Below are 26,017 nucleotides of genomic sequence, written 5' to 3'. Positions count from 1 at the left end.
GTTTGTTTGTTAATATTCAAAGGTAAGTTTTTATATGAGCATAATGAATTCTGAGCAACAGAATAAGACAGGAATACCCTGCTAATAAGTTATCCAGCAAAGGATAAAATGGATCTAGTCTGACTTTTTCCAATATGCTGCATATCCACATGTGGAAATTTAACTACCAATGGTGCTTAGGCAAAACTGCCTAGAGCTGTTACTTTTTAAACCACTGGCTAAGTCTTTTTATGGCATTCTATGGCTGCTTGCAATTTCCCAGTTTTGACGTTTAAATCCAAGGGAACACTTAAGAATAAGTCTAGAAAGCATTAAAATCTGAGCCCAGAGCAGGAGAATTTCTGTAATGATAAATTGCTTCATGTAACCAAACAAAGAAGTAGAAATCGGTAGTACCTGATTCTCTATGGCTTTCCTGTTCTTTGGATCACTGACAATTGAGAGCTGTAACTCTGCCATCTTTTTCATCTTGCCATCCATGTCAATTTTCTGGATGAGGCTCTTTGTCTGATTTTTCAACAACCTGACAGTGTCCTCTTTCCCAAGCTTTTTTGCAAAGAGGGAAGCACAAGCTGAGTGTATTGCTGTAACCCAGTTTTCCAGATCAGTCTGGCTTGTTGCCTACAACACAAATCAAGCATGCAACATTATTTAAAAAAATAAACAGACAAATTGAAATAGGGCTTAGATGATATGAAAGTGCTTGACAGGTATTTGATGTTCAAGAGTTTGTATTTAGAACTGCACAAATGTAACTTGAGCAGGATGCTGTTAGCCTTTTCTCTACTGCATCCTGGCTCTTGCCTCCACACTTACGCTTCTAAGCCCTGCGGGGTATTGGAGTCACAAGGAATTAACAAATAGAGCCCAAGAGATCTGTGGAGGTGCAGAGACCTGTACTACTGAACCGCTCCCCTCTCCATCCCCACCCCAAGTATTAAAATTCACAAGCTAAGACAAGTCCAGACTTAACTGGCCTCAGGGATACTGTTAGAAAAGTGAGGTCTGAGGATATGGGGTTACATATTTAAATAAGTACAAATTAAATGGATGGAGCACAGAGTGCCTTGGGAGGACACATTTGCATAAAGTACCTGCCAACATCATTTTAAAACCACAGCTGTGCATCAATGCATTTTTTAAGCAAATGGTTCTAGTGAGCACCAGAGTTTATTCACTTTTCCAATAAAACAACAAAGAAAATAAGATTGCAAATATTTTAACTATATTTTGGGGGTCCAAACCTCAATATCTTGCTCTCACACAATCCCACCTCCCCCTTTTGAGGTCAGTTGGTTCATGGTTGGGCCCATCAACATACAGCTATGGAATCCCAGTAGATGTGCACAGACTAAGAATTCTGGCAATTTCCTATAGGCTTTTAATGACTTACAAACCTGGCATTGTAATGGCTTAAAGATCTGGTGACCACCTGCTTTTTCAAATCCCATCCATTCCAGCTCCTTTATTATTTCTGTAGCTGTGACTGCCCGAGTTAATTGGTACAGTATCCTGAACCTGAATAGGCTAATGGCAGACTTGGAAGAGTGCTGAAATCATGACAACAGTAAAAGAACTGGAGTAAAATGTTCCGACTTCGTGCCTGAGACTCTTTCATGTCAGGCCCCGACAGACAGATTTCTCACCTTCTTTTATCCTCTACCTGGCTATTTTTGCTCTTCCACTTGTGCCTTCTTCTCTTTATGCTCGTGTTATATTTGACCTGACCTTCTAATTCTGATAGCATCTGATGAAGTAAGCCCACTGCTTATGAATGCTTATGCCGTGCATCTCTGATTTAGTCAGTCTAAAAGGCATAAAATCTACCCTGCTTCCTGCTTCGTAATTCTCATAATTTCTGCTTCACAACTAATTGATAATCTTTTCCCCCACCTTGTGTTACACCTCCCTGTTCCCACCTCTACTCCCACTAACTCTCTCCTCACCATTAAGATTTTAATAGTGCCAGCAAAAAAGCAGAAACAAAAAGTTTGTCAGCTTACAACTATAAGTATATTATAATTATAGTTGTTATTATTATTACTATAGCCTAACTTTTGATTATATGGTCCATGTTTTTTTACTTCCTGAAGCAAATAAATCCCAGTCATGTCAAGCTCTGCTTAAGGAAGGACTGAATAAGAACTAAGACACCAACTTTACAGTTTGGCTTATATACAAAAAAGGCAAATATGTAACCTATTAAGATTACACACCCATTCTCTCTTTCTCACCCCCCACCCCGCCCACACATATACATATATCATATAAAATGCTGATGATGGTTACCTGAAATAGATATACATCTCCAAAAGAATTGCTGAGACAGAACACATTTTCCTTCTTGGGGTGTTCAGGGACAGACTGCACTATGCTGTCCTCCGCAAACAGGGCGTATCTAGGTGCACTGCTCTGCTCCATGGAATTCCTCCCATATGTCTCATAAAACAACAGAGTACAACCTTGAGGATGAAGGAAAAAGAAGGGAAAAAAGTGAGTTCCTAGACCCAGGAGTTCTCTTCAACTAGCCATCTATGAATGAAGAGTTGAGACCAAGGATGCACATTAATGATGGTGAATATTACAGCTGTCCCCCGATATGAGTTTGGGAGAAATGGACATTTGCAAAGGTAATTCTAACTATACAGACAGGAAATAAAAACTGGTATCCAACAGGAGAAAATATTTTCTGAAACAAGCTACCTTGGACAAAAAGGTAGTTTAGTCAACTCAGGATGCCAAAATAGTATATATAGAAAGGATTAATTTCTGCATAGTAGAAGTGGCTGTATTTCCTTATAAATTTACAGAATCAATTCTCTCAAACATCAACGCTTGCTAAAAGAGTTAGGAGAAATTCACTAGTTCTAGTCTTCAAATAATGCAGGCTCAAACTCAGTTTGGTTCCCATGGTCTATCTGCCAGTTTCATACTAAGACATTAATCACTATCCAAGTAACTTGGATGTTACAAAGAGAAATGGGGTGTGTGCATGTGCACACATATATATGTGAGAAATGGGGTGTGTGTGCACATATATATGTGCTGGGAGAGCAATACAGCAGTATGCAGACAATCCAGAAAGTTTTTGGAGAGTGCTGGGGACAAAATTCCTGGAGCAACTGCTGGAGCGACCAACTAGGGGCCATGTTCTTCTTGACCTGCAGCTCACAAACAGGGAAGAATTCATGTGGAATGTAGTAATGGATGGCAACTTGGGCAGCAGTGACCACGAGGTGAGAGGGTTCTGGATCCTAAGGAAAGGAAAGATGGAGAGCAGCAGAATAAAGACCCTGGACTTCAGAAAAGCAGACTTTGACTCACTCGGGTAACTCAAGAGCGCAAGGAACAAGCCATCCTGATAAGCAGGAAGACAAGTATGGCAGAACACCAGCTTGGCTTAGCAGGGAAGTCTTCAGTAAACTAAAAATCACAAAAAGAAAGCTTATAAGAAGTGGAAATTTGAACGAATAACTAGGGAGGAGTATAATAGTATTGATCAGGCATGTAGGGATGAAGTCAAGAAGGCCAAAGCGCAATTGGAATTGCAGCTAGGAAGGCACGTGAAGGGTAACAAGAAGGGTATATCGGTAGCAAGAGGAGGACCAGGGAAAGTGTGGATCCCTTACTGAATGGGAGGGCAACATAGCAAGAGAAAATGCAGAAAAGGCTGAAGAGCTAAATGCCTTTTTTGCCTCAGTCTTCACAGGCAAGGTCAGTTCCCAGATTAATGAACCTGGCAGCACAGTTTGAGGAGGAGGTGAACATACAACATTCACCTCCTCCTCCAGTTTGAGGAGGAGGTGACAGTTCAAAAGAACAGGTTAGGGACCATTCAGAAAAGCTAGACTTGTACAAGTCCATGGGACTGGACGGGATGCACTTGAGGGTGCTGAGGGAGTTGGCTGATATGACTACAGAGCCACTGGCCATCATCTTTGCAAACTCATAGTGATCAGGCGAGGTCCCAGATGACTGGAAAAGGGCAAGCAGTGCCCATATTTAAGAAAAGGGAAAAGGAAGATTCAAGGAATTACAGACCAGCCAGCCTCACTTTAGTCCCTGGGAAAATCATGGAGTAGATCCTCAAGGAATCCATCGCGAAGCACTTGGAGGAGAAAAAGGTGATTAAGAACAGTCAGCATGGATTCACCAAGGGCAAGTCATGCCGGACCAACCTGACTGCCTTCTATGACTGCCTCTGTGGATGTGGTATACCTTGATTTTAGCAAGGCTTTTGATAGTGTCCCACAATATTCTCACGGGCAAGCTAAGGAAGTACAGGTTAGATGAATGGACTGTGTAAGGTGAATAAAAAAAGCGGTTGAAGCATTGGGCTCAGAGGGAAATCATCAATGGCTGGCAGCCAGCATCAAGGAGTGCCCCAGGGTTCAGTCCTGGGGACGGTTTTGTTCAATGTCTTCATCAACGAGCTGGAAGATGAGATGGAGTGCACCCTCGCCAAGTCTGCAGATAACACCAAGCTGTGGGGAGTAGTAGATATGCCGGAGGGTAGGGCTAGGATTCAGAGCAACCTAGAGAAATTGGATGATTGGGCCAAAATGAATCTCATAAGGTTCAACAAGGACAAGTGCAAAGTCCTGCATTTAGGATGGAACAATCCCATGTACCAAGTACAGGCTGAGCCTGTCTGGATCAGGGTTGGGCAAATTTTGGCTCATGGGGCAAATTGGGCCTATGGTGGACTCCATTTCCCAGCAGCCCCTGTGGCAGCAGCCCCTTCTAGCTCCCACCACCAGATCCAACCTGGCTGCCCAGGCACCCTGGCTGATCCGTGCCAAACCCACCAGCAGGGGCAGGACCCACATGGACAGGGCACATGTCCAGGCGGCTGGGATGGGGGCTATGGCCAGAAGCAAGAAGGGGAGGTGGGCCAGGGAGTCTCTGGAATATTGCAGGAGGCTGGAGCCAGAGCAGAGCCACTATCCACTCCCTGCATACCCCTGCAATGAGCACAGGTTCTATACACAGGGGCATGCAGGCAGTGGATCACAGCTTTTCCCTGGCTCCAACCCTGCACTGTCATCTCCACAAAATCCCAGACCTGGACCTGGCCCCAGCCTCAGAGCAGCTCCCTGTCCAGCCATGTGCCCTGCCTGCGCCGCTCCCAGTTGGTGTCCGTAAAGATATCAGGAACAGCAGTGTCATGACAGCATGGGGCCGGGTTCTGCACCCCTGCACTGTCACGGCTCCCTCGCTTCGGGGGGGTCTCCATTTAGACTAGTCTGGAGCAGCATGGACAGGTGCTGCTGGAAAATAGAGACTGGCTGCCAGCCAAATCCACCATTTTGCCGCCCCAGTCTGGATTCTGCTCTCCAGTTCAGCCCACTCTATTCACTGGTTTATACCAGCTGTTAAAGACAAACCACTTTGGATTTCTCCAAATTTACTGTTTGTGCAAAATTACACTTGTTTAAATATATATTTTGACACCCTTAAGTTATTAGCAATGTACAGATATTTTTCAACACATTAAATTTTGAAGAAATTACCACAATAATTTTTTTTTTTTTTTTTTTTTTTTTTTTTTACAGGTGCTAGGTATGTATGTGAACATTTTTATTTGAACCAGGTTATAGGACTCGTGAGCATTGTAAGTAGCTGGGCCCACATATTCACCGTATTTCTGATTGCCCCACTGGGGCTGATTATAGTCTTCCTGTTTTGATCAAAAGCTCAAATTGAAGGGGAATTGGTGGGAGAGCAATTTCCCTTGTTAAAATAAATGAATTAGAGAAGACAGATGGGAAGGAAAGGTCCTCTTTCTATAGATTTACTATTCAATCTTGGATCTTGATGGCCCTCTAAGTATAGTGAAGGCCTCAGGACATTGATGAATTTAAGTCTGGCAAGCAACCAGATGGTTGTGAGCCCTCTGTGTATTTATAATTAAACATCTCAACAGAATGCAAAGAAATATGCTTCTCTCTATTCACAGAGGTGACTATTTTTAAGTAGTATTTAAAAATATCTTGGCTATTTAAATTTCAACAAACAACAAATTAATCTGAGATTTGCTCAAACCTTTAAGAAGTAAGTGTCTAATTCTGATTTGGTTAATAGTATTTAAAAAGAAGCACCATTTGTCAGCAGCAGCATCGGTGGCGAGCAGGAACTGCCCACAGACATTGGCCGCGGTGTCGGCGGCAGGGGGATGGTGACCGGCGATCAGCGACTGCCCGCAGAAGCCAGCGGCAACCAATCTTGGGGGGGAGGAGGTGCATGTGCCCCCCCAACCCCACCTCACCTATGGATTTGCCAAAGGCTATCCACCAGGTCCACTGGATTCCATATTAGTGCTCTGTCCTATCAGCCATATTGTCTCCTGGCCTGGAGAAACACTGAGTATGATATTGCAATATACTTTGCATAAAGTGTTTTGTGAGTGCTTCAAGAAACCACTAGTGGCATAAAAGACAGAGCAAACTCATACCTTATACTCAGAACCTTAAACAAAGGCAAAGAAAAAGTCAACATTAAGATGACACTATTTCCCACATGTTGGCAGGTATGATTCATTTTACTACCTCTGTCTAGTGATAAGAGGTCTTTTAACCTGTTAAGTCTGACTTCATTTTGGTATCTTGGCAACAGATTTCAAAATTATTGTACAAAATTACTGTATTCCTTTCTTTTCTCCTGATCTTAATTTTAATACATTGTATTATCTTAGTCATTCCCAATATTTCCTGTTTGGTATTTAATTTTCTTCAGTTCTACACCCATACATGGTTTGTTTTTCTTGAAAGGGCAATCTTTGGGAAAGTTATTATTTTCCCTTCTCCAACACGAAACACACTAGGAAACTATTAAAGCTGATTATTCCCTTACCTATTAGCTTAACATTATGTTTACTGAAAGGCCGATGCTATAAAATTAACTAAAAAATTCGACATGTTTACCCATTAAATTGCTCTCCTCCCCACAATCTATGTTGATTTTCTTCCTTGTGCTCTTTGGTGCCCCGTTTACAATTCACTTACTGTCTCCACCAGACTCAACAGCACATGTACAACCTTGGCTCCAACCCATTAGTTACTTGCCAACCCCAAAACAGCATTATATTCTAAAAGGGCCAGTTTTTCCTGGTGCTGTTCAAAAACATTAGTCACAATTTTGAAGAGTGAACAAAGTAATAGAGATACAGGGCAGCCAGGAAGAATTCAGTGGGGTATATGAGGGGCCACAGTGGGGAAGAGAAGGGCCAGGTTACAGAACTAGGGCCAGAGATCAGAGTCCTTATGCTGAGACAACAACAGAAGAACAGCTTCTTCTATCATGACTGCCTAAGACTCCTTGGCACACAAGCAGCACTGAGACTGACCTGTTTGTCAGTGCATCAGCACCATAGGACTTCACTCCTCATAATGCCACTGCCTGGTGCAGAGGACAGTCAAGGCCACAATGGCTATGGAAATGATTGTGTCTGCATTGACTCATCAGTACTTTAAAAACCCCTTTGGTAGGATCAGGAAAAAATGAGGGTACCTGTACACGTGCTGGGAGGCTGCTCTGACATGTTGCAACTAAAATGTGTTGGAGCAAACGCGATTATTCGAATCTGCAGAAGTGTGGTGTGTTTATTAGCATGCTCCAACCAGCTTCCACGTCTTGTGTATCAGCATCCCCACACTTCAAAATGGTGGTGGGGGCACTTCAAAGCTCATTCACTGAGCTTCAGTTAAAGTCCCTTAGCTGCCATTTTGAAGCATGGCGATGCTCATACACAGGATACCGTAGGCATCTACCTCAACTGGGTTTCTGGAAGTTGAGTTTAGGCACTCAAGTTTCACAAAGTGGTTAACAAACAAAAGATATCCTTCCTGTTGACAGCAGGTTCAACGAGTAAGTGAGTAATAATTTACCTTTAAGTGTTATCCAATACTGCTTCCACTTTCTCCGGGCAACCAGCTCAAGCTTTTTCTCTTTCTGTAGAGTTACTAGTGGTTTGAAGAAGAGCCACCCTGCTTTGCGCACAACTCCCTGTTCTTTTTCATATAGCAGATCCAGTTGCTCTAAGGAGCTGAGTGATTCACTGCTGGAGTCCTCTGTTTCAGTCGATGTGTCTGTGTTCTCAACATTAGTCCTGCTTATATCCAGCTCCCGCATGAAATTTTCATAAATGTTCTGCCTCAACACATCACTGCTGATTGCATTAGTGGATTCACTTCTCTGTGACAGAATGGGGCCAGAGCCAGGTGACCAAAGCAAACTGGATAGCTGTGGTGGTGCCAGAGTATCCGTAGCAAGGTTATCAATTCTGTTGTCAAAATACTCACTGCCTTCTTTGGCTTTCGGCTCCTGTTAAATAAAGCAAATTGCAAGGAATCAATGACTTGAGGGACAGTGAGGCGGGATTTTATAGCACCCTTTTTGTTTGTTTGTTTATTCCATTTGAACTCTTCCAAAGTGAGTCTGTTTTTGCCTACGTGATACGTTGCTAATCTTAGAAATCTTTGTTCTCGATAGTGCTACTACTAAGTTTTTATTCCATAGAATTCTTGGGCATTTTTACATGTGCTCTGGGGGTGGGAGGACCCTTTAATTAATTACAGTGACTCTGAGAGGTGCTCTAATTAAAGCACCCACAGCATCTGCATATCAGCATCCGAAATGGCAGTGGAGGTGCCTTAATTAAAGCTCGTTCAACGAGCTTTAGTTAAAGGTGCCTCCACTGCCATTTTGACATGCAGAAACACTGATACATGAGACATGGAGGCTGGCTGGAGCACACTAAATAGCACACTCCAGCTGACTTGATAGAGTCTACTCCAACACACTCTAATTACAGAGTGTTGGAGCAGCCTCCCAACACATCTACAGACACCCTTTAAGTCTAACTGTTCTACCAGCAGCATCAACGGACTGGATACGCCTCAAAGATATTGCAGAATTCATCAGTAATTGCTTCCTAGTCTGATGGGCACTGGAAACAGAGCTACATACAACTGACAACTGTACATTAATCTGCTTTCCCTAGGTCCCTGACACACGTTACACTTAAAACATGATTAACTGGTTAATTATGTCTTAAGTAGTGAGTCACCCATTCATTCAATTAATGGCATGATGAAATGGTTAAAATGGATGAAATGGTTAAAATGCCACAAAGCTATTATACATTTTGTGTAATGGGCAATAACTTTGTGGCTGGTTCCTATCACACCTTTAACTGAACATGTGGCCAGTGCTTCCAGCCTCTGGAGCACACAGGAACCCTATAAGACTCCTGTGTGCCCCAGAGGCTGGGAGAGCTAGTCAGCTGATCAGGGCTCCAAGCTAAGGGAGCACAGAGTCCTCAGCTCCCATGTACTTCCCTGGCTGGGAACATCCATCAGCTGCTCAGGGCTCTGCATACCAAGGGTTCCATATGCTCTCCTGATCAGCTGACCAGGACTCTGCCATGGGAGCACAGGGGAGCCAAGTTTCCTACTTGCCAGTGCAGGGGGCTCATGATCCTGGGTTCCCCCAGCACTGGCAATTAGGGCTGTGTGAAGATTCAATTCGGTGGAGATTCGGCCTGATTTGGTGGGCAAATCTCCAAATCAAATCAGAGGACCCTTTAATCTCTCTAAATCAAACTGGAACCCTCCGAATAGATTCTGGCGACTGGTGCCTCCTGCTCGGTGACTGGTGCCTCCTGGATCTGGAGTGGGGCACCTAGGGTCCCCCTGCAGCCAATCGCCGAGCTGGGGGGGGGGGGCACAGGGGGCACCCAGCATGCTCCCCGGCAGACCCAGAAGTGGACCGGAATTACTTCTGGTCCACTTCCAGGTTTGCCGCCAAGCACATGGAGGGCCCCCGCAATCCTGTGGGACACTCCATGTACCCCAGCACCGCAGCATTCACAAGACACACTGGTACCACAAGGTACGTAGAAAAAACTTTTAAAGCTGTGTCTATGTTTGAATCACTGATTCTCCGAATCAGCATCGAATCTTCAGATTCAGAGTCAGCCGAATCGAATCAGGGGCAGCGATTCAAATCAAATCTGTGATTAGGGCCAAATCCGAATCGAATAGATGCCCGCTTGGCACACCCCTACTGGCAACATAGTGGCAGTATGGCATGGCAGGAAGCGTGACTGTTCGGATCGCACATCAGATCCCATAGTGCCTCTATCAGCAGCCTTAGTCTGATGAAATACAGATGTTACTATTTGCACTCCTACCTGCCTATAATACAGATGACAGCAAGGGTACTTTAGTTTATTTTAACAGTATTTTTACCCTGGGGATGAAATTAAATAAAATATAGGTGGGAAGGTTTCAATATTTGACCATTTAAAAATCATGGCTTTCTGGATTCAGGGATGAAAACTGTTTCAGTGGAGCTCCATTTATTCCACCCTCTAAATATTGGACTCTTATTTATAGTATGAAGTGTAGTTGGCCACTAAAGAAAAATTAGGGTCTGAACTATAGTTAAACCTGGTAAATTTACCAGGTACCTACCAGAAAGTGTGCTCAACTTTGTTCCAGGAAACAAAGAGTACTATATTTCCAAATGCAGTGGTATCTAATCTCTGATTTATTGAACACACTATTTCAATGGGGGCCTGCAAGCAAATCCAACAGTATATTCTGTGATCTGTTTACATGATACATGCTTACATGGGGTGACTGTCTCTTCCCTTTGTAGGGCAGGTTTTCTATGAAGTGATTTGAGTTGCCTACTCTACAGCATGATTTTAACTTTGCACTGAATATCCCACATGACCACTCATGCTCCATTATTACAACTATATGTTAATCTGGAACATATTGCATGGTCTAGGGTAGGGATGTCCAACTTATCTGTCCCTGTGGGCTGGACAAGGGTCACTGAGCTAGTCAGTGGACCAGATTGGGACTGATCCCCCATGCTGCATGCAGCATCCGTGGCATGGGGTCCAACCCATGCCCCACACACAGTGCATGCCAGCCCTGCTCTGGCACATGTGCTGCATACAGCACTTGGGTTGGACCCAGCACTGCAAGGAGCACAGGGGTTGGCCTGAGATGCACACTGTTTGCAGTATCCACACCCAACCATCTCTGCAGCCTGGCTTTGGGACTGGTCCAGATAAGGCCCCAGGCCATCTGTGGGCACCAGAGCCAAAGCGCAGGGCTGGTCCAGCAGGGTGCTGCATTCAGTCTGCACCTTTGACCTCCCATGCTATATGCAGCACGCACACCGTGCTGGCACTGAGCGGACACCAAACTCTGGGACTAACACATGCTTGCATGCAGCGCAGAAGGCTCAACTGACCACATGAGCTGAAAGTGGTACTGAGGGCCAGGACACGGCACATGCTGCATGTGGCCCTCCACTCAACTGGCCCTGCGCACTGGCTCTGGCACAGCCTAATCTGAACTAGCCTTGGAGCGAGCATGCAAAGCTGGTCTCGCACAGGCACTGCACGCAGTGCAAGCTAGACTGACTGTCTCTACCGCATGTGGCATGTGGGGTCAGTCCAAGACCCATGGGCTGGATCATATGGCTCCACAGGCCCACAGTACATATATTTGACATTTTTGGTCTAGGCCTAATAGTCTGATTCAACAAAGTACTGAGCATCCTCAACCCTACTGACACCACAGGGTTCTTGGCATTTCACAGGATTGGGCTGTAGACTAAATTCCTCTACCATGAACCATTGCACAGGTATGATAGCCTGATCTTTCACCCTCCTGATTACATTTTACTGGTAGGATTTTTTTTTTAAGTGTAAAAAATAAGTGAGAAAGAAAATATTTGGTCCTATTTGTAGCAAGGGAAATAAAAATAAAAGTCTGACAAATGAGACTGGATAATACCAAAAGGGCCCTAAGCAGGCCAACCAGAAGCAAAGCTAATACCCAGGAAAGCTCAAGTTTACCCTGCCTCTATAGGGATATTTGTTTGCACTCTGACTTCTGGGCAAGGATAAAATAAACAAACACTGGTCTGCTGTGAGCAAGTAACACCAGAAGCTTTGAAAGCTGCCGCCAGTTTTCTCCCCCGCTTCACTTCCAAGTTGGTGCTGATCAGAAATGTACGGGAAAAAACGATGCCATGTTTTGATAGCACAACGACTAACGTACAGCCAAGAGCAACAATGACATCCCATCCAGTCGCAGATGTCACAGAAGAGGTCAATTTTCAACACGAAGGCCACTGCTGGTAGGAATCTCAGACATGCTAAGTTTAATTAAAAGATTATGTTTTGGCACAGTACCTTTTAATCTTGTAAGAAACTATTCTAATATTTAGATCTTTCAGGCCTCTGTGCTCAGCAGGATATGCATGGTTTTCCTGTAGAAGTGCATACTCTTAAGATCATATTGGCCTTTGGACATTTCACCAAGATTATTTACTTGACTTATAGTTGGTGCTCAAAGAGTAAGCTTCTATCTACTCAACAACTTGGTTTTTAATACAGACCATTTGATACAGCCCTTATTAGGGAACAGCAAGAAACCAGTATGCCTTAGAAGAGTATTTATACTGGAATAAATCACAAGTGGTACTACTGAAGTCAACTGACTTATACCAGCGCAAAACATGCTGAATAGAAATGCAAAACTCCAGAACTCTTGGATCAGAGAGGATGCCTTTTATTAGGCCCAACTAAAAAAATCACACACACACACACACACACACACACACACACACACAAAATATCTTTTTCTGCAAGCTTTCAGGCACACACCCTCCCTCAGGCTCAGGGAAAATTCACTGCTGAACAACAAGAAAGATTTCTATACCTCCCTGCCATCTGACACCACCAGGGAAGGAATCCTGCCTTATCGGCACATCAAAGAGCAACTCAAAAAGACACTCTCATGGACCCAGAGGAACAGATTTCCAACTTCAACTTCCGCTGTGCAAAAATGAAGTTTATTTTCTACCTATGGGGACTTTTTACCATCTTTAATTTTCCCTACGCCTGAAAAAGGATGTCTTTGCCTGAAAGCTTGCAGAAAAAGATAATTTTTTGTTTGCAATTTTTTAGTTGGTCTAATAAAAGGTATCATCTCTGAACCAAGAGTTCTAGAGTTTTGCATTTCTTTTTGTCTCAGACTAACATGGCTAGCAAATATATCCCTGATACAAGATCAAAACACAGAAGATGCCTCTGAAATACAAAGTGTCCTCTAAAAAGCTGCAGCCCAGAGCAATCCTAAATGCCAACCAAAGCCAAAGAGAATAAATTCCCTAATATGCAAGAGTTGCGTGAGAGATGGATTCATATTATTTGGATATTTGTCTTTAGATTAGAGGAAGAACAGCAGTGGAAATCATAGATCCATGCTGAAAATTACAATAAGCAAAGGTGTGTGGGCAGCACCAATCTCACAAAGTACAAGTGAAGAGACATGAAGACATCATTTTTAACACGATATATATAATGTGTGAGCCTGAAAAATAATTGTCTCATAGGTTGTACACAGTAGGGCTGAATCCAGGCACTGACAAGGTACAAGTCTCTGGTGTAAAAAGGGAATTTTCCTCCACCCATTTCTTTAACTCAGTGTTGATATTTTAGTAGTTTCCAATTACTCTTCAAAAAACACATGCTCCCTTTCCCAGTCCAAGAAAGAAAGAAAAATTATATTAATAAATCTGGTGAATGTATGTATTATTAGCTAGCCAATGATGTTCACAAGATTCACCACTAGTCTTGCAAGTCACAGCAAAGAGCAATAGGTTTATTTAATTTGACCATGAACCGCCCTTTTAACAACAGGATTAAATTTGTACTGAAGGGTAATTTGTGCCCCTTCTGTGGCTTCTGAGAGGACCTTAGCAGCTGAAATGGGGAAGTCCTGCTGTGCAAGAGAGCATTATTTGGGGCGGCTGTGCAGGGAGAGCATACTTTGTCTGCAACAGGGTAGGGGTAGAGGAAGACATCCATCACTACACAGGCTTAGCTTACTCAATGGCAGGAGAATATGTTGGAGTTATAGAGCACTACTTTAGCCACTAGATCAAATTCAACTCCCCGCAACCTAGGAGGATTCATATTTCCTATTTCACAAACATCAATCCAACTACTTGGACTGGTTGCAGGGCCTAAAGGTTTGGCACCTAACGTTTACCTGAAGTTGTGTTTTCCATATTTTCTAGTCACCATTATTAATATAGTGGTATCCAGCAGGTCTGATCCTTTTAAGAAAAGGTTTTAAGAAATGTACAAATAATGCATTTTGAGTTCGGCTTTGAAAAACATTCAGATGTATGAAACAAAAGCCCTGAATAGAGCCGGGGGAATGTTCTCCCACAACGAACTCATCGAAGATGAGGTTTTTTTCTTCCTTTCCCCTATACGAGGAGTTTCTGCTACCAAAATCCTAACTGCATCTGTGCAAAAAAGTAATTCTGTTTCTATTCAAGCTGCACCCAGAAGAACATCTCTAGGTCACTGATGTGCCCCAGAATGGTTGCAATATCTGCAAAGGAGTCTTTGGCACATCTAGATGTTAAGAGACCTGCCATGTGGGAAATGCATCAACGCTGTTCTGAAGTAAGACATGGTATGTATATGAAACAATGTAAAATACTGGAAAGAGGAGGATAGGGAATGATGTGGGCCATCAGATTCCATCTTCAGCTAGGGTACCAACAAACTGCTGGTTTTAAATACAAAGTGGTCTCCTAAATTTTCTTACTTTTCCGTTTGCTTTTAAATTCTTTGTTTCCTACTGTACACTTACATTTTGGTTTACAAAAGTAGGCATAAACTTGGAAGCAGCTCTAAAAACTATGTCATTCCATAAAAATGATTCAGGAAGTGTATATTCTGGTAGCTGAATTTTATTTTCATGAAGCATTTACCTTCACACTAAAAGTCCTGACCACTCCATAAGGACAACTGTAGCTTTTGACCTAGTCCACAACCCTTCTTTGACCCAAATCACTAAAAATGTGCACCAGTTTTGTCCATGAAGTAGTTTTTATCACAACCAAACAGAGGCTTCCTTCTCTGCCCACACTTAATACACAATGCTTAGGTCAGAGGTATCAAACAAATGACCTGCAAGCTGGATCCGGCTCATAGAGCCCTATGATCTACCCTGCAGGTCTCAGACTAACCCCATGATCTACATGACAAGGGGAGCTGGTCTGGTGAATAGGCTGGACCCAGGGCTGTGGGCAGGGCACACAGCACTGGATGCCAGTACTGAGCACATGCTGCATGTGGTGCAGACTGACCTGTGCACTGGCTCTGGCATGCATGGACAGCCTAGAGCCCAATCAGGATCAGCCCCAGAGCCAGTGCACAGGGTCAGGCTGGCACGCATACAGCATGTAGCCCATATCCAAGACTCTGTGCACTGCATGCACAGGGGCTGTACGAGTTTGATACTCTTGCCTTAGCTGTACAGTTTCTTAGCATTTGGGGAAAACTAAGCATTGCCTCAGCAGGGGCTAGAGTACTTGGGGTATGTAGCAGGAAGCTTGGTGCTCCTGCTACTTTAAGGATAGGCAGGCTGCAGGTGAGGCAGAGGCCAATCGAGGGAGTCACATGACCCAAAAGGGGCTGGGTTTGCAGGATATAAGCCCAGGACCTGAGCTGGGCAGGCAGTCTGACATGGAAGCCATGGAGAGAATTGCTCCTGAGCAGGAGCAAGGCTCCTGAATAATACCTGAGCTGGAGTAGGCAAGACTGGTGATTTAGACATTGAGACCATAGGGGCAATAGAGGTCTCAACTGGCCTGGGTGTGGGGCCAGGACCCAAGGGATAGGGGCCAAGGCCAAGCAGCAGGGCCACAGCTAGAGAGAGAGTGAAAGACCAGGGACCTACAGGAATGGTCAGGGACCTGTAGGCCAGGAAAGGCAAGAACAAGCAGGGCCAGGGGCCCATAGCTCAGGAGGGACAGAATTGGTTGGAGGTAATGGTGAGGCCTAAGCCCAGGAGAGGTAGAGAACACAGGCCTAAAAGAAACAGTGGCCTTAGCCCAGGATGGGGAGAAAATGCAGGCCTAAAGCCAAGAGAGGTTGAGATTGTTTGTTTGAGGTATGGAGGTCCAAACCAAGGAGGGGCCAGGATGGTTAAAGGCACTGGGGCTGGAAGTCCCAACAGTGGCAGAGACTGTTCCTGGTTTAGAGGCCTGCATTGATTGGAGTTGATAGTAGGGCTGAAGGCCCATGGATGAGAGACTGACTGGATTGGGACAATGGGGCTTAAGGCCCAGTGATTGGTAACATCTGTGAGGCTTAGACACAGCTGAACAGGGAAATGAGGAGGCCATGGAATAGCCCTGAGGGTGATGAGCAGTAATGTTTGTATTCAAGGGTGTGAGATCTTGCTTGGGAAGCCCTGGGGCAGCCTCTCTTTCTAAAAGCATAATTATACCAAGGTGTGGCAGGAAAGCCAAAGGAGAGATTGCCCCAAGAAAGTAGAGGTGACAAGGGCTAGGGGAGGAAGGGGGTTCTCCAGGGGCATAAAGACCATGCCTGGGGCAGGACCCTATTACAGGGTACATCAGTGATATTCAACTAGGGTGGCAGGACACTGGGGAGTGCCAACCAATGCTTTGAAAAGTGCTAAGGTATGAGATGAGGCAGATGTGAAGACATAAGCAAATAAGTTGAGGCTCAGGCTCTACTTGACTACTCCCCTGCCCCCACTTGACTACTCCCTCAGCCCCTCTGCAACAAGGTAGTAGGCAACCATTGATCCTCTGGATCATGAGGTACACAAAGAGATCTAGTCAGGTGCCTGATAAAGCTGCTTGTATGGAGTCCTGCAATCATCACAATATGACTTTCAACGTGTACGCCTAGGCAAGAGTATGGAGGAGTAGAGGCTTTCCAAGACCTACTATCTCCACTTTAAACCACTGAGACAGAATCCAAAGGCCAGACTAAGTACAGACATTCAGTGCCTCCATGGTTGTAGCTTCTGCCAGAGAGCAACAGGTAAGGACTGATGCTGACTGACTAATATCTCAGCAAGACCATGTTTCTGTCAGGGTGATGTCCTGAGAAGGGGGGCTTTTCTCCAACCAAGGAGTACACACAAGGCAGTGGGGGCTAGGGTTTTGAGGCACCCCATACACACCCTATGCTGTGGAGGTTGCAATACTGTGGTATTTTATAGGAGCTGCCCTGCCATGGGTAGCCCTACCACATTGCCACCAGGCCCTCCAGTTAGATGCAGTTTATAGTCATACACAGGGCCGCAAGGAGGTAAGCACTGTAATTACTTAGTTTTTGAAGTGGAGGGCAGCTCAATTCATGACAGTTATGGAGGAGTGCTTCAAGTTTAATCAGGGGTGCCTTGAGTCTAAAAGCACTGAGAATCACTGGGGTACTTGTACAGATCAACACATACGTCAATGTACATGGGATATTTTACAAAGAAAAAGGAGGGGGAAAAGGAAAGAAAAAGAAAAAAGCTGAGTTGAGCAGTATGACTCTAGTTATGCTACTCTGTGTCCCCAACACTCCTGGGGGGGGAGCTGCTTTTGAAGATCAGCCTCTGGGATGCTTGACAACAGGGGCCCTGCAGCCACTTCACTGCTACATTTCCAGGTTTGGCACATGTAGGTATGAGCAAGCCATGCCTCAAAACAGGATAGATCAGACAAAGTATTTCCAAGTCAGACAAGTATCAATGCTATTTGTATATGGCACTTGTGCAAATATCTGGAATCCTGTCCACAATTCTAGTCACCCATGGTCAAGAAAAATGAATTCAAGCTACAACAAATGCAGAGGAAAACTATTAGGATGATCAGGAATGGATATAAATGGTACTTTTACCATATCTGGCAGCAGAACACCATCCCCTCAGGCACAAATGCTGTCTCCTAAACTGGGAACAGTGCAGCTGCATCCATGCCACATCACAGGTGGCCTAATTAGCATGGGCAGGAGCTAATTAACACTATGGAGAGATTTTGTCAATTAGCCTGCCTAAAGCACTATGTACATACAACTATACTGTGTCTGGTTATGAAAGAAGCCTGCCCCAGAGCAGTGCAACATACATGAACACAACACTCCAGGGCACCAAATCAATGTGGCCTAAAACTTTGGCTTGTTTAGTCTAAAACAAAGGCTGATCAAGGATGTCATTGTTTCCTATAAACACATGGGGAGGATGGAGAGCTGGGGGAGGGGGATAGGGAAAGAGGGAAAAGGGATACAGAATGGAGTACTGTTTAAGCTAAAGGACAATAATGGCACAAGAACAAATGAGTAACTGGCCAAGAATAACTTGAGGCTGAGAATTAGAAGGTTTCTAACCAAAAAGTGTGCAATTCTAGAACAGTCTTCCAACAGGAGAAAGTGTGGAAAGAGGAAAAACTTCACAGCTTTTAAGAGAGACCCTGATGAGTTTATGGGGCAGATTATATATGATATAATTATTTGCAGTAGCAGGAGACAGGACTCACTCAAGAAGTCCCTTCCAGTCTTACTTTCTGGTGAAACGGGAAAAGTAGCCAACTGGCTCTACAGTGGTAGTTATGAGTCCTATTTACTTAGCAAAACACCAATGTGTGAACTGTCGACCAGAGGACAGTTATAAGCTGCTGGCAAGGGCAATACGTGGTTAGCCACCACAGTAACTCACAGTGGCTAAGTACAGACAGTCCAAAAAGCCCGAGGCTGAATCAATTCAATCTTTGCAGTCTAGTCTAAACTGTGTAGATTGAGCTAATAAGCAAGCGAACATTCACTTTTCATTCTGGAAATGCAGCCACATGCCTGCAGTGGCCCAGGCCAGAAGCTGTGGGGGGCGCTACAGCATGCCTCCCTGCTTGGCTGGAACGGACAGCTTGGGCCAAGGCTAGCCTTCCCACCCTGCAACAGGGGTTTGCAAGGAGGTGCAAAGCATGCTGGGGGACTGAGTCAACTTGAATCTGGAAGGGATCAATAAACTGATTTAACCTACATTAGTGAAGTCTGATGCTACATCTATCCAGGTTTATCTTAAACCAGTTTCAGCCATTTTGAAAGAGGTTTATGTGCACTGAACTTCTGTTGTGTTGCAGATTTACAACACAGTTGTAAACACTTACAACACAGCTGTCTCTGAACCCAACAAACTGAAAGTTTGCAAGGATAAAGACCTGACAAGGAAACAGACTACGGGCAAGTTATCTCACATTTTAACTCAGTTGTAGCTAAGTCCTTGTCCCATTAAGGCACTGGTTGTCTCTTACTCAAGCCCAAACTTTCAAAATAAAATATCATAACTAGAATGGAGGCTCATTTCTACCTACCAGAAACACTTCCCTGCTTTTAGGGGAAAGCAATTCAGCCTGTACATATACAGAGGTGATGCAAAGCAAAATCATACACAACATACATCAGCCTGAAAACCTCATAATGTATAGCAGAAGTGTACTATTGACCCTCGGTTTAGAGCAGTGATTCTCAACTAGGGCGCAGGGCACCCTATGGTGCTCCGAGATCCACTGAAGGGTGCCACAGGAAGCAAATAAGGGCAGGATCAAGGTTTCAGGCATGAGGAGATAAGCAACTTTTGTATCCGATAGCCTTTTCCTAGGTAGAGATAGGAGGCCAATACAATAAAACAGAGAATACTTGCAAAGACACTTGCAATATATTCTTTCCCATCTCTAAGGATTTGCTTTACTAAACTTTTCACATTGTTTATAGACATTTTAATTCCTATAAACTATGGTTTATCTATAAGATCAGGTTTTACTCTGCTTTAACAGTGATATTATTTTAAAAGCTGCAGTTTATATCATGAAAAAATGAGCTATTTCAAAAGTTACTGCACTGATGTATTTTCTTCTGCAAATGATAGCTAGAGATGTCTGGGGGAAAGAGGCAGGGCAAGAGGTGAAACTGATCATTAAAAAAAATCATTTTTTTTGTTGAAATGTCAGAATAGAACTGATGTCAGAATTGCCTATGTAACCAAAAGGACACTAACCACCAATTAGTTTTGTGGTAAAAAGCAAGCAAGTGGAAGATATCAACGAATAGCCTTGAGCACATACCTGCAGCTTTCTTTTTTTCCTTGAGAGGCTTCCCGTCCAGTCACTGATACGTCGCATTCGGCTTTTTAAACTATCCTTCTTGGACGTGTCTTCGTTTAAGGGTTTAGACTTTCTACATGGGAGGGTGTAAGAGGAGTACTGTGTATGGCCCTTGTGCTCTACTCTGCAGGGAACATCAATGTCTGAGGCAAATGAAACACGGTTGCTCAAACTAGCAGGAGTACTGATGTATTCATCAGACAGCCTGATGCCTGAGGCCGGGCTTCTTTCCAAATTTGTATCCTTGTACAGATCACGGAGAGAGGAAAGAGATGAACTTTGGTTAAAGGGCTTTTGGCTGTCATTTGGGGGAAAACTGGCATGAATGCTTGTATCTGGAGTGCTCCTGGTGAGGTATGACCGATCCAACTCATTGATGTTTCCAGTGTTGCCCCAGGGAGAGTCATACCATGAAGACTCTGAGCTTAGGGAGCTCCCTTTACTGGATCGAAGTCTCGAGTCAGTTGGTGACAAACAGTGGCTTGAAGAGTAGTCGGTGCTGGAGTTCCTCCTCACTTCAAGCAAGTTATTCGACTTAGATTCTAAAGTTGGCGAGTACCTCAACAGCTGGACTGGTCCACTGGCCTCCTCTGTAAGCACTTGGTCATTGCTGCTGTTGTGGAACTCCACCCTTAAACAGCTGTCCAGCTTCCCCAGTGTTTTAATAAGAACTCGTGGGCTCCTCCTGTCCTCTGATGGTGGGGTTGATGCCACACGCTCATTCTTTCCATAACAATTTAAAATGTGTCCATTGCAATCCTTAGAGGCAACCTGATTACTTGCAGCTTCAAGGCCAATATAATGGAAACCATTCTCAGGCAAGAATGCCACATTACTCCCCTGGCAGTAGTTCCCTGAGGCATTTGTGCTGTGTTTGGCACAGATATTGCTTTTAGATACCTTGGCCACTGTATCACTGAGTCTAGATGAATAAGGCTGATTACTCTTGAAATGGGAGAGACAACTTCTGGCTAGGGACCTTGATTTGTAGTTTGAGCCACTGTTGTTGTGTCCCCATCCATGCACAGAGCAGGACTTATCTTTTGCAAGAATGCCACGAATTTTCAGAGAGCAAGGCTTCTGCTTGGCACTGGGTGCAGCGGGAGTATGATTTTTTGATCCCTGAAGGCTGTACTGGCTTTCTGAATTCCCCATTTTCAGCTAAATGAAGAAGACTTTTGTTAGGAACAGGATCAGAAGATGAAAAAATAAAAGCAACAGAACAATTTCGCATTCTACACAGGAGCACAGCCTTTCCTGTAGTAAGAGACAACTTCCTAAAAACAGACTGTTTGCAGCATTTTAATAATTTATGTTTTTATTTTTTTTAAGAAAGAAATTTAAGAAAGCTCATTCTTTATATGGTCCATTAGTGTCTGCTGAAAAACTGGAGTCTACGCCTATTAAAATCACATCAGCACCTCCCTCCTTCCATACCCGTGGCAACATCTTTCTCTTATAAACTTGCAGAATCTTTGGCTCCCAAGAACAATAGCATAATGAAAGAGGCAGCAAGATAATGATTGCTTAGATGCAAGTGAACTGTACTTTCAGAAAAAATCCTTTTTTTTTGCCAGGAGACATGCAAACTGCAGTTTCAGCTCAACTAGCTTCTATGAAATAGAATGTTTAGTAAACCCTTACTTCACATTTAGAAATAATCCAAAAAATAAAAAGACTTGGTCATTGAATAGTTTTAGCCTTCCTTTCAATGCAAAGCTGTACTGTGTTTCTTCAGCACATAGCTTTTAGTAAAGAAAATGCTGAACAGCTATTTCAGCAAGCATTATTCTCAGAGTAGCATGCATGAGTAGCCCAACTGCTAATGTAAGGAGGCTATAAAATATGGTCCCAGAATTGCACACTTGGAAATAAAAAGGTCAAAGTCCATGTTCACTTATCTGGGTTCCAACTCTATTGGGTGCAATGCAAACATAAAACAATAAAGATTTTTTAATGACCTAAAACATCTTAAACTTCATATTGATACAAACTGTCCCTCTCTCATTATATCAACTACCATACTACCAAGCTAATTAAGTTAATTTATAAAGCTTCATTACAACTTTGTCAGAATTCACTCTGTAAAAGCTGATCCATGAGTCTGTTATGCTTACATTTAACATTCTCCTTTCCCTAATCCATTTTTCTTCTTTTTGATTTAGAGATTAGCATATAATAGGAAAAAATATACCTGTAAAATTGCTGTTAAATAAGGGCACAATTAATAGTCAGCATACTTCACACAACCTTGATAGCCAGCCACCACAATTCCCACAAAAGAGACGGGCTTCCATCAAGACTTTCTGGAAAACATGAATAAAAAGAGGGAGAGGGGGAATGAGAGAGTGAAACACAAACACATACTTTAATTGATACCATATGTAAATCAACATAAAATATCAGACAGAGTGAAGGTAATATAATTGGTTTGCTTTTATACTTTAGGTATGATTTTTTTAATGATTTTCTTAATTACTGTGAAATTACTGCAATAGAACGGAACGTAGCATAGTTTCTTCCTTTCAAATCCTTTCTCCATTTTCAATGATGGACTTGGCACAAATTTTCAGGACTCTGAATCTGGCTTTTATAACATCAATTAGAATTCACCAGGTTGTGCAGCTATCCATTATAATTTGGAACGCTTACTAATCAGGAAAATTTTTGTGTTTGTTAAGTCTATGGCTGAATTCCAACCATGACCCCAAAGGTGAAAGGCCACTTAGTGATTCACTCAACCAACCAGTTAGAAACATCTCTCTTTAGATTTATTCTGATTTTAAGTTAATCTGCCAGTAAAACTACAAAACTAGCAGCACCAGGCATGGTACACACCAAAAGGTAACAAGACAAAAGCTACTATCGACAGGCTAAATACCTCAGCTGTTCACATAGCACACAAGGGCTGTAATTCAAAACAAGAGGACAGGATCTGATTTTCACAGAACGTAACTGCAAGTTATTGACTGAAAGTGCTCAGTAAAAAAAAGAAAATGTATCACTGAAGATTATGCTTTAGTTTTTTTTATTATTATAGTTAGAACAGCATTTAATGAATATGCTGTTAACAAAATTCTTCCATTCCCTCAAGTAAACCAATTTACAATAAAAATACTCATCTGAACTGACAAAGGCACAAAAGCACATTGAAGGGTTTGACTGCTTTTGTAAGAGACAGAAAATATGAAATCTCTGTTCTTCTGTCTTAAATATTAAGAGCCACATACACGATCAGCAGAATTCTTCGGTCAGGTATGCATTTTACTAACCTTTAGGTTGCTGAGTTAAAAGTAACAAAATAGCATGAAGAATGATGAAGAATGCAACCAAAAGCCTGTCAAACTTATCCCAATAATGTAATTGGTCCAAAAGATATTGCCCACAAAAATCCTTGCCTCTTGCAAACTAGCATTAAAGCAGTCCTAACAGAGTTCTGGACAAAGGTCACCAAATAAATGGCTGATGCAGAATCCTTGCAAGAGGCAAGGAGTTCTGCAAGGCAGTATTATACATTGTTTACCTGTGGTGCTACATCCTTACACAAGAATATTTTAACCAAGATATTTGTTGGAAACTTTTACTGCATGGGGACTTGGATATAATCTTATGATAAAAACCTGTCTCTTGGTTTTTCTTTTTAATAACTGCAAAGGCCTATAAAACCATAAATAAAGCAGCATACACAGCACTAAGTTGACAAAAAAAGGAAAAAAATGTTAAGTTTAAAATGAAAAAAAAGCTACCATAAGTTTGCAGGGGGCAAATACCAAAACTTTATCAAGTCCCTAACTTCTGGTTAAGTGTGAAACCTTGGGAAAACTGTTCTCATCATTCCAGTAGGAGGTAGTTTATATTCAGGATCTACATTAGAAGCATAAACTGCATTCACAAGGAGACTTTGGAGTAGCTTATTTCTATTCATAAGGGGAAACTGAACCAAATTTGTCTAAAGAAGCAAGCAAAAAGACCATCTGGTCCCTATAGAGATTGTGCACTGGATGGGTAATCCTTTTAACAGAGTGGAGAGTGAACAGGCTGCTATTATGGACCTCAAAAGCTAGGCATTCAGTTCTTTGAGACTCAAGCCACTGATGCAACTTCTTTTATTAAGATATTATACAATACACATATCACATAATGGGTGAATGAATAAGGTTAGCTAAGGGCACAGTGTCTGTAGACTAGGGTCACAGTCAGTGCAAAAAATAGTGAACAGTACAACAACAGAGTCAACAAAATCCACAGAAATAGTGAGAAGGGACTGTTCTCACCCCCCTGGCAATTCAGACAGCAAAAATATCCTGAAACTTTTACACCAGTATATTAGAAAAATCACAACAACTTCAAGACTAGCAACTTCAAAATCAGATGGAGTCACTGTTGTTTTAAATCTGTAGAAAGATTGTCTTTCCATAAACTACAACACAGGTGAGTTGGGGGAACTGGTTTGGTGCTAAATGCAGCACAATACTGAGAAAGGGAACTGGGCTCCAGTAGTTTCCGTTTCTTTGATTTTGGAAGGTGATGTATTTTGAAACTCTTAATTCTAGAAGTGGAAACAACACTAAGGGAATAAGTCTGTTTACATGTTAAGAGTAAAAAAAAATATTTTCCATGGTATCTTTTTATCCCAGCACAAGCAGTACATTCTCCCATTAGTGCACGGGGGGAGGAAGGAGGGAGGGGGAGATGGATACGTCTCATAAACAAAGCTAGCTCCTATTATTCTTTTCTTTCATTAAAATCACATATTTACTGTGTGGCTCAAGCATGATACAAACCCCAATTTTTTTTTTTTTACTTTCAATTATATACATATTCCACAAAAATAAGTCTTATGCCTTCACCCTGTGTTCCTTGACTCTTAAAAAATGCAACTATACCAGGACCATTCCAGAAACCCTCACCACACCCAATAACTAATGCAAATCATAACCCAGCAACTAGGAACATAGTTTCACATCTTTCTGATCTTCCACATAATATTTTATCAGTCCCTCTTGGCTCAGAAAAAACAAACCCAGCTGCACCCCATCATTAATACCCACAGGGCTCCATCACAAACACCTCCAGCTGTGGCAGTATGCCAAACTGCTACACAAATGTTATAAAATAGTGCCCTTCTTCGGAATAAAGAGAACACATGTAGAGAATCACTTTGCAGCCTTAAAGTAATTCCCCCCCCATCACTTGTTAACATTTGAGAATATAGATTTCTAAAGATATTTTACCTAACACTCACCTCACTAAGACCCATACTTTATGCAAAAAGCAAAGACTAATTTTGCATCTCCAAACATATTAAGTGAAAACAAGCATTTATTATGAAACCAAAACCAATAATATTTTTGGTATTAGATTTGCTTACAAGAAGCAACAGCACAAAGAGGAAAAGAAGTTTTTGTAACTAAACAACAAACTGTTTATTGTGTGGCTCACTGCAGCCAAGGGTGACAAAGCTTCCTGAGCTAGTTATGCTCAGCAGGACAACATACCAAACACAGCGTGACAAATTGGGTCCGGTCATCTTTCTTTGTCCAGTACAATGCTACTGCTGATGTTGAGACTTCCCTAAATTTAAAACCAGAGGAGGATTCTCTTCTCCATGCTCTTTCTGCAGAACTAGAACTACAGACTCCACAATGGGTACCCCAGAAAGATGTATCTTGTAACCTAAGGTTATTTGAGAACATGTCCATAGAAGAGATGAGAGAAACTCGGGTATTCTTGCAAGAGCATTTTTACTAGAGAAAAATTCTCTCGCAAGGGAGACCTTCCAAGTTGATGCATGAAAAATCTTCTCTCGGAAGGGACACGTTACCACTGGGAGAAACTGAGCAAACACTTGTACACTTGTCATTTCTACGAAGAGCATGGTGAATCACCTGGGATAAATGTAACACCTGTACCCAACCCTAAAAAGGAAGCATCTGTAGCATCTTTACATAGCAATTTAGTAGATTTCTATGCCTGAGGATGATTTCCTGACCACCCATGGGGTTGT

General features: G+C 42.8%; 1 protein-coding gene across 6 annotated transcripts in view; it reads right to left on the bottom strand.

Annotated features, from left to right (window-relative positions):
- Positions 1-26,017, bottom strand: part of TIAM2 (TIAM Rac1 associated GEF 2) — a 273,941-nt gene that overhangs the window by 135,799 nt on the left and 112,125 nt on the right. For all 6 annotated transcript variants that reach the window (XM_019479734.2, XM_019479735.2, XM_019479733.2 and 3 more), the window contains 5 exons: positions 22,205-22,316; positions 19,972-21,171; positions 7,887-8,322; positions 2,290-2,462; positions 397-621 (listed from right to left, as the gene is read on the bottom strand). In XM_019479734.2, coding sequence (XP_019335279.1) covers positions 397-621; positions 2,290-2,462; positions 7,887-8,322; positions 19,972-21,165 — 2,028 coding nt within the window. In that variant the 5' untranslated portion in view covers positions 21,166-21,171; positions 22,205-22,316. The remainder of the gene's footprint in view (positions 1-396; positions 622-2,289; positions 2,463-7,886; positions 8,323-19,971; positions 21,172-22,204; positions 22,317-26,017) is intronic.

Source organism: Alligator mississippiensis, chromosome 1, assembly GCF_030867095.1.
Source record: "Alligator mississippiensis isolate rAllMis1 chromosome 1, rAllMis1, whole genome shotgun sequence".
In the NCBI taxonomy this organism is placed as follows: Eukaryota; Metazoa; Chordata; order Crocodylia; family Alligatoridae; genus Alligator; species Alligator mississippiensis.
This window is presented reverse-complemented; position numbering and strand designations above follow the sequence as displayed.